This window comes from Phyllostomus hastatus, unplaced genomic scaffold (assembly GCF_019186645.2).
Source record: "Phyllostomus hastatus isolate PE091 unplaced genomic scaffold, TTU_PhHast_1.1 phas_contig_80, whole genome shotgun sequence".
NCBI lineage: Eukaryota > Metazoa > Chordata > Mammalia > Chiroptera > Phyllostomidae > Phyllostomus > Phyllostomus hastatus.
Window position 1 is genome coordinate 17,853,063 of NW_025333960.1, and position 13,232 is coordinate 17,866,294.

A 13,232-nucleotide genomic window follows, 5' to 3' on the forward strand; every position below is an offset into this window, starting at 1 on the left:
ATTGAACAGAACTTTTAAGATGCATGTATTTTAATACATGAAAATCATATGCCAATAAAAAGGTAAAACAAATATAACCTCTCACTGATTTAAAAAGTATTTAACTTAATTGAAATATGATGTTTCTCATATTCTTTATGTATTATTCCACTTCAGTGATCATTTAAATTTTCACAAGTAATGCTTTTTTTTAAAAAAATAGGAAATAAAATATCAGTACTGTTCAGGTATTTGCTCAATTCTTTTTACATTCTAACTGTAACTGGCTCCACAAATGTTTAATTCTAATGGCAATTCTTCATTTTAAGTTTATGTTTCTCTTGAATAGCACCCACTACAGTTCATTTTTAATTTAGTTTTTATTGTATATGTTTTACCTTTTCTACAACTAGTCTATAACTTCTTAAATATGGTATCATCTATAGAACCTATGATAGCACAGGGAGCAGTGCTAAGAAATGGCTTTAGAATGAATGCAAGGGGAAAATACCTAAGCTTATTACAGGTCTCTGATCTATTGTTAAAAAAACATACACTTATATTTCCTTTTAATTTTTTATTTAATTTAAAAAATTTTTAAATTTATTTATAGAGAGGGAAGGGAGGGTGTGGGGGGGAGGGGGGAGAGAGAGAGAGAGAGAGAGAGAGAGAGAGAGAGAGAGAGAGAAACATCAATGTGCGGTTGCTGGGGGTCATGGCCTGCAACCCATGCATCTACCCTGACTGGGAATCGAACCTGTGACCCTTTGGTTCGCAGCCCACGCTCAATCCACTGAACTACGCCAGCCAGGGCCTATATTTCCTTTTTAAAAACACTATACAGCTCTGGCTGGTATGGCTCAGTGGACTGAGTGCCAGCCTGGGAACCAAAGGGTCACAGGTTCAATTCCCATTCAGGGCACATGCCTGGGTTGCAGGCCAGGTCCCCAGTCGGGGCATGAAAGTGGCAACCACAAGAATCAACCAATGAATGCATAGGTGCACAACAAATTGATGTCTCTCTCTCTCCCTCGTACCCCCAAATCAATAAAAAAATGACCATATAATCATATACTTTTTAAGATGCTTTCTGAACTTAAAACCAATAAAACCTAAAATAAAAAATTTGTCTTTAGAATACACGAATCAGGTATGCAAAATTTTCTTTCTCATATTTGGTAAAGTAAGATTTAATATAAAATTATATAAATTTAAGAAAAATATAAAAGTAGATAACACTGTTAAAATAAAATGAATTGTAAGTCTAAAAATAATTGATCATTGTAAGTTAACACTCAATTGACTTAAAATTCAATCAAAGGCAACTTACTCTATATCCAATACCATAGATGGGTTGGATTGCTCCTTATCTTGTTCATCGTTATAAAACAAAATTTTTTTGCTGCTTACCACAACATACTGAAATGAGAAAAAAGGGGAAAGTATTAAGAACCACATTAACTCAATTTAAAGTAATAGGCATACTATCTGCCATTTATGTCTAAATTATATTGAATAAATCTAAAATCAATGCTAATAAAAGGGCAGTTAATACAAGTTTTAAGCTCTAGAAGTAAATATATTAGTAAAATATCAATTACAAAACATTGACGCATACGGTACCTGTTTCTTCCAGCCATATCGTTTGATATTTCCTCTATTTGGTATTGAAAGCCAACCTTCAATTCTTGACTCTAGGAGAAAAAGAATATATAGTATTCAGTTTTAAACGGTAACCAAAGGAAAAGCTATTATAAGTTGTCTGACCGCATGCAGCAACAGGCATTTTAACACAGCTAAATGAACAAGTGCTATAATTTGCTCTTCCATGCTTCAATCACACAAATCAACTTTAATGGCCATACAAAGATTGCAGAAAAATTTACAAGCCACTTTTCCCATAAAATTAACGTTTAGTACTCAGTTATGAAAGTATGAAGTAACAACAGTACCCTTAAGAGCCAGGCAAGACTGGAATGGACTACAGCTTAAATGAGAAATGATAAAGAAGATTTAATTAAATATCATTTAACATTCATATAAAAATATTTAGCAAAAAAAAATATGCAGCAAGTGGAACAAATCAGAGCCATGATTTACACAAGAAAGAGCAAGCAAAAGTACAGAAGTGTCCTATTACTCACAGAAGATAAGAATAGAAGATAAATAAATTAGGAATGCAGGTAGAATCAACTAGATATAAAGAATAAGAGACAAGCATTTTATTTGTTTTCTCAGTACAATATTCTGATACACTTTTTGGTAAAACACCCATAAAAACGTTAATAAAACTGTCCAAAATTAGTTGATGGAGTACTTAATTCCAGTGTTAAGTCCAATTACAATGTTTATTAAACTAAAGAGGTGTAAAGCCTTTTAACTAATTGTGGTACCAGAATTAAACAGCAAAAGAACACAGAATTCATTGGTCACCCATTAATATTTTCACCTGTCAGTACATACCAGGAATTCCTTGACTAATTCTATCAAAGCATTTCATAGTAATTATTACTACTGTTTAAATATAATTAATGTTTATTAGAAATACTGAGGAGAAAAGTGATTCCATTAGAAATGGTTATTTTATATCAGATTATTCAATTGTCTTTGTATATATATTTTATATATGAAACACAAAAGATTGGAAAAGTAACCAAATTTAAATACAATACTATAATGTGATATTATATTGTGGCTCATATCATGATCTAATCAGAATATAATTTTGCCTTTCTCCACATAAAGTTTGTAAAACAGCTCAGTCTTACAGTAAAAGTATTAACGTAGATAACACTTACTGAACATTTCTTTTTGCAAGTAATATCTCATTTAAAAATTGTATAATCCCATGCTTACAGAGTATAATATTCCTAGAAATATAGGACAGAATAGGTTCTATTATCATCTTCCATTTACAATGAAGAGACTGAGGCTTAGCAAGGCGAAATGACTTGCCTAAGGGTACTCTATTAGTAAGTGTCAAAGGTCTAGGTTTTGCCTAGGCAGCTAATATCTGAGCTTATGTTTCTAGAGCATAATGCTGTTCTGTCCTTTTTTTAAAAAATCCTCATCCAAGGACATGCTTATTGATTTTGAGAGAGAGGGGAAGGGGTGGGGGAGAGAGGCAGGGGGAGAGAGAGAGAAACATCAATCAGTTGCCTTTCCTATGCACCCCAAGGGGACTGAACTTCAAACCCAGGCATGTGCCATAAGTGGGAATTGAAACCATGACCTTTTGGTTTATGGGGGGATGCTCCAATCAAATGAGCCACACTAGCCAGGGCAGCTGGTCTGTTCTTTAACAAGCTTTGCAGATAATTGAATCGGGGTCATGTTCGTGTTCCAGCTCTTCCATGTACTTATTTATGTCATTTGCTTTTGTTATTCCCTTTCACCTAAATTGTATTTGTTAAAGTGAAGGAAATAATGAGAAGCTTCATTTCAACATGATCCCATTCTTCTCTCAGCTTTTTTCTTAGATGCTGTTTTTTAATAATCAACCTCAATAATTATTTTTTTTCTTTAGGTCAGGGGTGTCAAACTCATTTTCACTGGGGGCCACATCAGCCTCGTGGTTGCCTTCCAAGGCCGAATGTAATTTCAACTCCTTAACAGTTATGGAGTACCTAAATTTACACAGCCCTAAAATGATTTCAGCCCTTTGAAGGCAACCGCGAGGCTGATGTGGCCCCCAGTGAAAAAGAGTTTGACACTCCTGCTTTAGATAGTTCCTTAGTAAGTTCTGAAGTGCAGGGATCACATCCTAACACTTTTTTATATAACCCATTGCATCTGACACACAGAGGAAATATCTGATAACCATCTGTTGATTATTTGCAATTATGCTTTTTAAACAATAGCCAAATAGAGTTGCCTCTATAAACAATGGCTATAAATTAACAACCAAAGGGCAGTTTTATATTAAATAACATGCAGAAGGTAGCTGATCATTCACAAATATTCTTACAAAAGCAAAGAAGTTATTGCTAGGAAAATTTCCCTCCAGTGTGCCAAAAATGGCACCTCTTACTCCTAAATCTATTCAATACCAGGTAATCCTCACTGAAAGTAAAAGATGTGAAATCCATTGAAATCTTGACATTTACACAAGATTGTATATGCCAAAATACTCTGCCCCCCCAGTTATTTTTCTATGAGAATGTCAAAAATATTTATGCATTTCTGACACATAAATAGAGAACCACAAAAATATATTATGTGGTTCTGAATTTAGATTAACCTCTGTTTTCTTTAATATATTTTCTTTTTAAAAAGATTGATTGATTGATTGATTGATTTATAGAAAGAGAGGATGGGAGGGAGAAAAAGAGGGAGAAAAACACTAATGTGAGATACATTGATCGGTTCCCTCTCACATGCCCCAGCTGGGGACCTGGCCGGCAACCCAGGCATGTGCTCTGACTGGGAATCGAACCAGCAACCTTTCTGTTCTCAGGCCAGCGTTCAACTCACTGAGCCACACCAGCCAGCGCTGTATTTTCAATGAATTATTATATGATGTTATGACTTTGGCTGTCATTTTAGTGTTCCTATATAAATTTTATATACCAAAGGCATTTTACGAACCATATAAGCCCAATTTTATATTTGTTGTAATTTAAACAAAGAAATTTAGAACTCAATGAAAGATGTAGAGGATATGTAGTTTTTTTTTTGCCTATTAAAAACAGTAATGTTATGGAAGAGAATTTTAATTTTTCCTTCTAGTGAATTACTTTCCGAGAAACAGCTGAACTAAGCTCAGCAATAAAAAATAAAAAATACATACTAGCTTCTCCTCTGTTTCCTCTACTTCTGTATTAGATGCAAGTTAAATTATTAGTTTTTTTAATATAGAAAGACCTTTAAAATCATGACTACTTGTGATGTAAGTGGCAATCTGAAAATATAATGCAGTACATTTCATCTTTTACATCAGAAACAAAGAAATCAGCTTCTCCACAATAAGAAATATTGATGACTTCTAAATCTAGGTTATTGTTAATAATATGCTATAGAAGTACAAAAACAACTTGGCCCCACATTTTCTATATTTGTAGAGCAAATTTAACTTACAAAAAAATTAGGTGTGTATTATTGCAACATCAGCAACTGACTCCTTTACCCAAATAAGAGATAGAAAGGCTAACTACATGTAAATCAATATTTAATACAACCAATTTGAACATCAAAACTAAGTTTACTTATCAAAGTTTACCTGGATAAACCATACAATGCTTAAGAAACAGAACTAGAGAACCATTCTAACATATTTTAATTACATTCAGAGGTGAATAAAAAAGAAAATGAAATCAATCAATGCTTAAGAAGTCAGATGCACTGATTACCTTCAAATCATCGTTTATAGTTGGACAAAGTCACAAACTCTCATATACTCAAATACTTGGAAACACATAAAAAAATCTACCACTTAAAGGCTTAAGTTATACAGTTTTAGATAAAGCTGTATGGAAAGAGAATGATGCAGCTAATGAATAGGAGATAATGAATATTACTAGACGTTGATACCAAGTATTTCTCCTAATGCTTCATATACTTTTATATTCTTAGGTCAATAGTTACAAAAGAAGGAAAGAAAACAAGGAAAGAGAGACATTTATTACATTAGTCTTTTTGTCATCTAGGCAAGAGACAAACCTTAACCCTAAGGGTGATCTTATATTTACACCATGAGCTAGGCCAGAACCTGCCACAAAGCCAAAAGGATGAAAAAGACATAAAAGAATGCAAATAACTTTAAGAACTAAAATTATATACCAGAGAAGAAGTAACAATTTTTTTCTAGCTTTTCAGAGTTGAGAAACTTAGAGAGATTTAACCTAGTTAATGATAAAATGTCCACTAAGATTATAGAAACCGAGCTCTAGTACATAAGATAATTGAGACTTTTTATATTAAATGATGAAATCTAAGAGAAATAATCAAAGTCATTTATCAGTTCATCTGCATAAGTAATTAAAAAAAACACCCCACTGAACTAAAAATATGATCCATATCTCAAAAGGCCTTTAATTGTTGAGTAAACATATTCCATTTAAAGTCCTCTCATTTTTAGTCTGTAGTTTAAATTCATTTACTAATTTTCTAAATAGGTACATTTAATCATTAGTCATTACTTTTGAAAAATCTTTCAGATACCTGAACTGTATGTAACTCTCTCAAATTAAGAATAAAGTAAAAATTATTTAATAATTCTTCCTAAACATGACTGCAAACCCTAAACTTTATTTGCAAGGGATCATTTTCAGGCATTTTGTAGTAAATGACAGGTCTAATACAAACTTTCAGTTTACCAGCAAAATGACACAGAGAGAGGTAAAATAACATTGATAAAGATTATCCAATAATTTCTACCTCCAATATGAAAATCAACGGTATAACACTGCAAAGATCTTGGTAAATTTTAAGACTAAGAACACGGTAATATGGAAAAAGGTCCTTTAACTGATTTCCTTTTTATAGCAATGGAGAATGAACACTAATACTTTTAATATTTTTCCTCATCCAGTTGGACTTTGAAAACATTAAAAAAAAAATCTCTGAACATACACGGCTACGTTAAGTAATATACTCAACATGGAGTCAGTCTCCATTTAGAAACATTTAAAAGTCTCTCCTGACTGACTCCAAAGCAGATTTACTAGACTGGAATTCTGAAATCTAAATTGATTCCTAAATCTACCAGTCAAATCATCTGATGATCCTTTGAGGTTAGCCTCCTGAACAAACCAGGAAGGAAGATAAAACTCATCACCCTCCACTTTTTAGAGGTCCCCCAAACTCATCTTTCAATTCAGATTTTCTACATAGATCAATCTCTGAAATGTTTAACTTAATACAAAGAAAACCAAGGCACAATAAGACATATAAACAAAGTTAAAGGGAAGTGAGTGGAATAAAGACAGAAAAAGCTGGTCAGGATATTTAACCTACACTAAATTATCAGTTCAACAATTAAAAGAATATAGCCAAACACTTCTAAAAGTCAACTCTTACTAATGAATAAGTCCAATTTAAGGAAGATGTTCAAACAACTCAAACTAGAGGTTCCTTTCAAATCCTAAGTGATCCTCTGATAAGAATATGCACATACAAGTTTCTCAGCAGGCAGGCAAGTTTTATTGTATTTTAAAAAACTGTTTTTTAATCCTTACCTGAGGACATTTTTTCTTTGCTTCTAAAGAGGGAAGGAGAAAGAGGGGAAGGGAGAGCCAGAAACATTGACGTGAGAGAGAAACATCAATTGATTGCCTCCTGTATATCCTGGGACCAGGGACCGAACTGGTAACCTAGGTAATGTGCCCTGATGAGGAATCGAATCCACAACCCTTTGGTCACAGAAGAATACTCCAATCAACTGAGTTGCACTGGCCAGGGCCAGGCATGAGATTTTAAAGAGCCAAAATTGAGAAAACAGAAGACATTCCTTGACCATTGGCATAAGAAATATTCATTCCCTGTCCTATTCTTCCCAGGTACCCAGTTTTGAGCAAAGTCACTGAAGAATGAGAGCAGGGATTATATGGTATACAAGTAAGAGTTGAATCCACTTTCTACTTTGAGTCCTACTTCCTTGGGGCCAAGAAGATAATGTAAAAAATTTTAAAGTAATTCATCAAGTTTCTAATATCAAGTATATAATAAAATCCTTATAATACTGAACCTTCATAAATATCTCTATTCATGCATTATTCAGGAAATATACTAATTAAAATATATTTTTAAATTTATGACTACGTAAACAAAACTTCCAAAACCCTGAATTAAGAATGCATCTTACATCAAATATATATATATGCCTTTAAAATTTGTAATGCATGTTTTAATACAAAAATACATATATAATACATATATAACCTATTTACTTCATTTGTTATTTGAACCTGTACTGTGTGTATTGCTCATAAATACTTTTTAACTTCATTTGTTAAAAAGATATGTACTACACTTTGCACTACAATTAACCCAAAAATGAAGCTATGTTTATTTTTTAAATGATTCTCCACTGGAGAAAAGACGACACAGGAAAAAAAGCCTGAAATCCTAGCCACTCACTTTTGTCTTTACTTGACTCCCTGCCCCCTTGTCTGCATCTGCTAACACCTTTCATCTATTTCTCTAAAATTAAAATTTAAAGTCTGATTGAAGTTTGCCACTACTACATTAGGTACACTTCTATATAAAGCTGCCATGGTTCTCATGAAGTACTGTTCTTAGTTTTAGCACAAAAAAATATGTAAAACATTGAAGAGCTGCTACTTGTGAAATATATATGTTTTTTTAAATAGTGAGAGGTGTTGCAACAGCTTTAACTTTCAACATGGGGTTTGGCTGCTCAAAATAGGTTCAGAAAGTTCTTCAGATCTCTATTCAGGTAGAGCCTCTCAGATCTATTTTAATAGCCTAAGACTGCTCGTGACTAACTTCATTCCATAAAATGCACTAAGTATACAAACATCAAGAGACTTTGGCTATCAGAAACATAAATTCCTTTTTAAGGATCTACAGACAAAATGACAAGAGGTAGAATACCAAATGAAAGAAATATACATTAATTTCCATGAAATAAGCAAAACTGATTAAAGTAATACAAATATTCTTACCTGGCAGGTTTCCATCAGTTTCATCAGCACTAGGAAAACTAGCAACACTTGTAGAATCCGAAAGGTCCAAAAGCTTAGCACGCAATTGCTCGATATCACTCTCTTTGCTAGCCAACTGCATCTGAAGCTCATTCCTATGTGTACATTCTTCTACCAATTGCTATTTTTAACAATACCAAGAAAAAATAAAGAGTCAAGAACTAATTTCCAACATCAAGAAATTAAAATTTAATGGAACTATATAAATAAGTAATCTAAAGTGGCTAAAACTATAAATTTACTGAAAACCTCACGAATGTTTTACCACTACAGATTTTAATACAACTATAAAAAGTTCTCTTCCTCAGGAATACATTGCTTGGATAAGCTCCTTTTCTCCTTTGAAAAGAGTTTTTAATATTTTAAAAACTTAGCATCAAAAAACAAACAAACACAAAACACTTGTTAAAACAATGGGAAATACTTTTGGGGGGTTCCAAATGAAATAGTTTAAAGGGTTCAGAAAGCTTCTCAGTGTGGTAAGGTTTTTAAATGATGGAGTCAATGTTTGGATCTAAGACTAAGACCGAAGACCATGTCCTCAATTTTGTGTTATTAAGAGCCAAGTCAATTGGGTATGTTGATTTCAGAAAAGCAAATCCTGATTAAATTAAAGAAAATAAATATACCAAATATACCAAATGTAGCTCCAATATACCAAAAATTCTATTCCAACAAGTCACTATAATACTAGTTATATCTCAATTTCAGTTTGAAACCAAAGAGCAGATACTAATGGGTAAAAATTACTTAAGATAAAATGGTTAATAGGCAACATGGTATCTTTCTAATTTGTCAATATCATAGTTTATATTAGAGTAATACTGATCAAATTTGGAGAGTATAAACCAAAATATCCAATTTTATATGAAAAATATAATCTAAGATTAATAGATAATAGGTATACACAGTAATAATTTAAGAGAATAACCCTACATGTGCACACACACAAACCTTACCGCTTGCATGTCATTCAGTTCCTTCTGATGTTTCACTACCATCTGGTTGAATTTCTCTCTTTCTTGATTGAGTTCCAATTGTAGCTTTCGGTTTTCCTTTTCTTTCTTCCTCAAATCCTGTGTATTAGCTTTCTTTCTATCGATTTTAAAATCCTTTCGGTTCATTATTTCTGCCAACTTGTTTACAGCCTGTTCAAAAAATAAAACATTTTTAGTAAGAATTACAAGGCAGCTAGCCAATTTAAATCTCCACTAAAATATATTTTTTATTCAGAATCAGGAAGCAGGATTTATTTTTTGTCTTTGAAATTTAGGATAGCCTAATGAAGGTTGAGAGATGACAACTGGTACGTAAATAACAGCAATTCCTAATTTATCCCACTGTTCAAATGTAAAAACCAGACAAGCCTGACAAAGCCATTTATCATTCAACAATCATTCAGCACTTACTATATTGTATGTAGGTACTATGCTAGGCACCAGATATAAAGATAGTAAGTACAGGTATGCTCCCAAAGCATTCTAGTCTGGTGGAGGACCCAGACAAGCAAGCTTTATAGTAGAGAAGAAGAAAGAGGCATGTAAGAATAAGGTAAGAGCAGTACCTAACAGAGCTGGTGAAGTAGAGAGGGCTTCCTGAAGGACCTACATGTGTGTCCACATATGTTTCTTTCTTTAAAAAAATTTTTCCCCCTCATCAGTGGGCGAACACCTGACCAGTACTGGTCAGAGCACTGTCCTGTAACTGAAAGGTTGTGGGTTCAATTCCAGTCAGGGCACATCCTTGAGTTGTGGGTTTGATCCAAAGTCCGAGTGTGTAAGATCCCCAGTCCAGGGACATACGAGAGGCAACCAATTGATGCTTCTCTATTGCAACAATGTTTCTCTCTCCCTCTCCCTCTCCCTCTCTCTCAAAGCAATGAAAAAAATATCCTTGGGTGAGGGTAAAAAAAACAAAGTGAAAGAAAAGAATTTTAAAAAATATTTGATTTTAGAGAAGATGGAGAGAGAAAGACAGCGACATCTATTTGCTGTTCCACTTATTTACACATTCATTGGTTGATTCTTGTATGTGCCCATATCATTACATGTAAATCTGCTCCATTCATTTTCAATGGCTCCTTTGCATTCCACTGTATAGCTGCATCATGACTTATCAATAGTACATTAATTAGTGGTTGGGTTATTTTTATTTTTTTATTATTAAAGCATATAGATAAACTTTCCCTATGTTCTTCCAATGCTAATTATACATTTAAACCTGTCCATTTGACTGTCAAAAAGATAATTCATTTTAATTTCTATTTCATTATTCTGGTTGAGCTTTCGAAAAATCTTTATTGTTTCTTTTTCTCTCAAATGTCCCTTTTAATTTAATTAAGAATCTAAAGCACATTCTCACAGTCAAACGAACAAACTAATTTTCTTAACTCAATTGAAATCTTATTTCCTGAATAAATCGTTGATATTTAATGAAGAGAGACTATTATATTATTTGTTCCAATGAAAAGTTTAAATCTTATAACCTCAGTTTTAAGAAACAGTGCATAAAAAGCAGCTATTAGCTTTTGGATATATGATACTCAAATACAAACAAAGAAATGGCTGAGCATACATACCTGTGTTTTAAGGGTTCGTTCTGTATTGATGTTCTTTTCATAGGCAGCCTTAAGATTACTGATCTCCTCTTCTTTCTTCAATTTATAATCTGTCAACAAATTATATAAAATATTGTTGCATAACATTAATTAGTTTAATTTTGGCACTCCAAATCAGCAATGTCCTTAATTATCAAATTAGTATATACTACAAAGGAACTTCCAGTAACCTCATTTAAGATATTATTTTCAGTTTTACTGAGGTGTAATTGACAAAACTGTAAGATATTTAAAGTATACAGATGTGGCGATTTGATATACAGGGTGGGAAAAAGTAAATTTACAGTTGTAATACAAATAAATAATATAATAATAAACAATATAAGAAAAACCTGTTCTGCATACTCACAGCTGTGAACCTACTTCTGCCCATCTCGTATATACATTGTGAAAGGATGTACTCCTCCCCTATTGAGTTAACATACCATAACTTCATGCATTTACCTTATTTAGTTTTCAGGGGTGAGAAGATTTAAGTTTTACTGATATAATTTTTCAGGCTACAGAGTTATTAACATATGAAAAAAAATTATTTCCCAAACCTAACAAATAATATAAACAGCTAAAGATTTACTCTGAACTGATTTAACATTATGATTAAAAAAAAAAAAACCCCACATACCTTCCTCTGCTTTCCGCATTTTATCAGTTAGCTCTTCATTTTCTTTTTTTAATAATTCAATATCTTTGGTTAGCATGCTGCTCTTTTCCTCGAGCTAAACAAAGCACATAAAAGGTTAGGCTATAGACTCTTTACTAGTCATATATAAAGCAATAACCACAAAAATGCTTGGTTTCCAATTTAAAATAGGTGGCTATAATTATTAAAATATTGTAGAAACAATGGTTAGATTCCAAAAATTATTTCAGAGAGTGTGTGTGCATGCACATATACATATGAATAAAAGGAAGAAAAATATAATGGAAAGAGAACTAGATTGGAAACTAAACGGCAGCATAGGAAAACATAGCTTGCCTCCTCACACAACCACATCAAAATTACAAGTAAACTATTGAATAACCATCCTCTAGAACCATCAGAAACTGGCTGAATGGAAAACCTACATTTACAGAATTAAAGAAGAAACCACACCAAGAATGGTAGGAAGGATGGAGAAGCAGAACAGACTGGTCTGATACCCAAGAGTGGTGGATAAAAATCAGGAGGAATATCTCAGGAATAAGGGATCCCAGCCCTACTCTAGGCTGCCCAGCCCAGAATTCGAATACTGGGAGGATAAGTCTCCACAACTTCTGGCTATAAAACTAGAAGGGACTGAAGCTGTAGAAGACAGAAACTGTTCAAATGGCAAGCATTTCCTCTTGAAGAGACCAAACATATGGAGAGGAACTGAATTGTCTGGCATTAGGGCGAGAGCTGTGGGGCAGCTTTCTCCCAGACAGAAGTGCTGGCAAAGGCCATTGTTCCTTTTATGAGCCCTGCCCCCAACAGAGTCAGCATGAGAGTGTTATATCTAAGGCTCCATCAACCTGCCTCACACTGCCCCACCCTGGTTATTTCCCTACGCAACTTTCAGACCCACCCAAGCTGTTTTCAGTGGCTTTTCCATGTGAATGGCTTGTCTTGGCCCATGCTTCAAATTTCCTAAATTCTCTCAAACAAGTACCATCTGGCTTTGGCACGCCCCCTACATCTTACTACATGGCCCCAGGCTGGCATAAGCAGCAAACGGCTTTGGTTCACAGCTTGGCCTCTTGGGCACCTCCAAGACCAGCACAAGTAGCAGCAATCTGCAGATAACTTTGTAGCTAATGCTGTGTGACCCTGCAGAGACAAGCAGTGGCTGACCTTGGACATGGCAACATCAATCAAGGATTAACTACAAAGGGAGGATGTACACACCCCACCCAGTGGGTGTACCTTGAGTACCCAGCTTGGGAATTAGGGAAAGCTGTGCCACTGGACCCTACAGAACACTTACTACATTAAACTACTCTTTCAACTCTAGGAG

The 13,232-nt window shown here is 33.7% G+C and overlaps 1 protein-coding gene across 2 annotated transcripts in view; it reads right to left on the reverse strand.

Annotated features, from left to right (window-relative positions):
• The window catches only part of ROCK1 (Rho associated coiled-coil containing protein kinase 1), a 153,772-nt gene that overhangs the window by 7,298 nt on the left and 133,242 nt on the right, over positions 1-13,232 (reverse strand). For both annotated transcript variants that reach the window (XM_045849708.1, XM_045849707.1), the window contains exons 24-29: positions 11,882-11,975; positions 11,221-11,309; positions 9,602-9,790; positions 8,604-8,763; positions 1,603-1,673; positions 1,310-1,398 (exon numbers count right to left, since the gene is read on the reverse strand). In XM_045849708.1, coding sequence (XP_045705664.1) covers positions 1,310-1,398; positions 1,603-1,673; positions 8,604-8,763; positions 9,602-9,790; positions 11,221-11,309; positions 11,882-11,975 — 692 coding nt within the window. The remainder of the gene's footprint in view (positions 1-1,309; positions 1,399-1,602; positions 1,674-8,603; positions 8,764-9,601; positions 9,791-11,220; positions 11,310-11,881; positions 11,976-13,232) is intronic.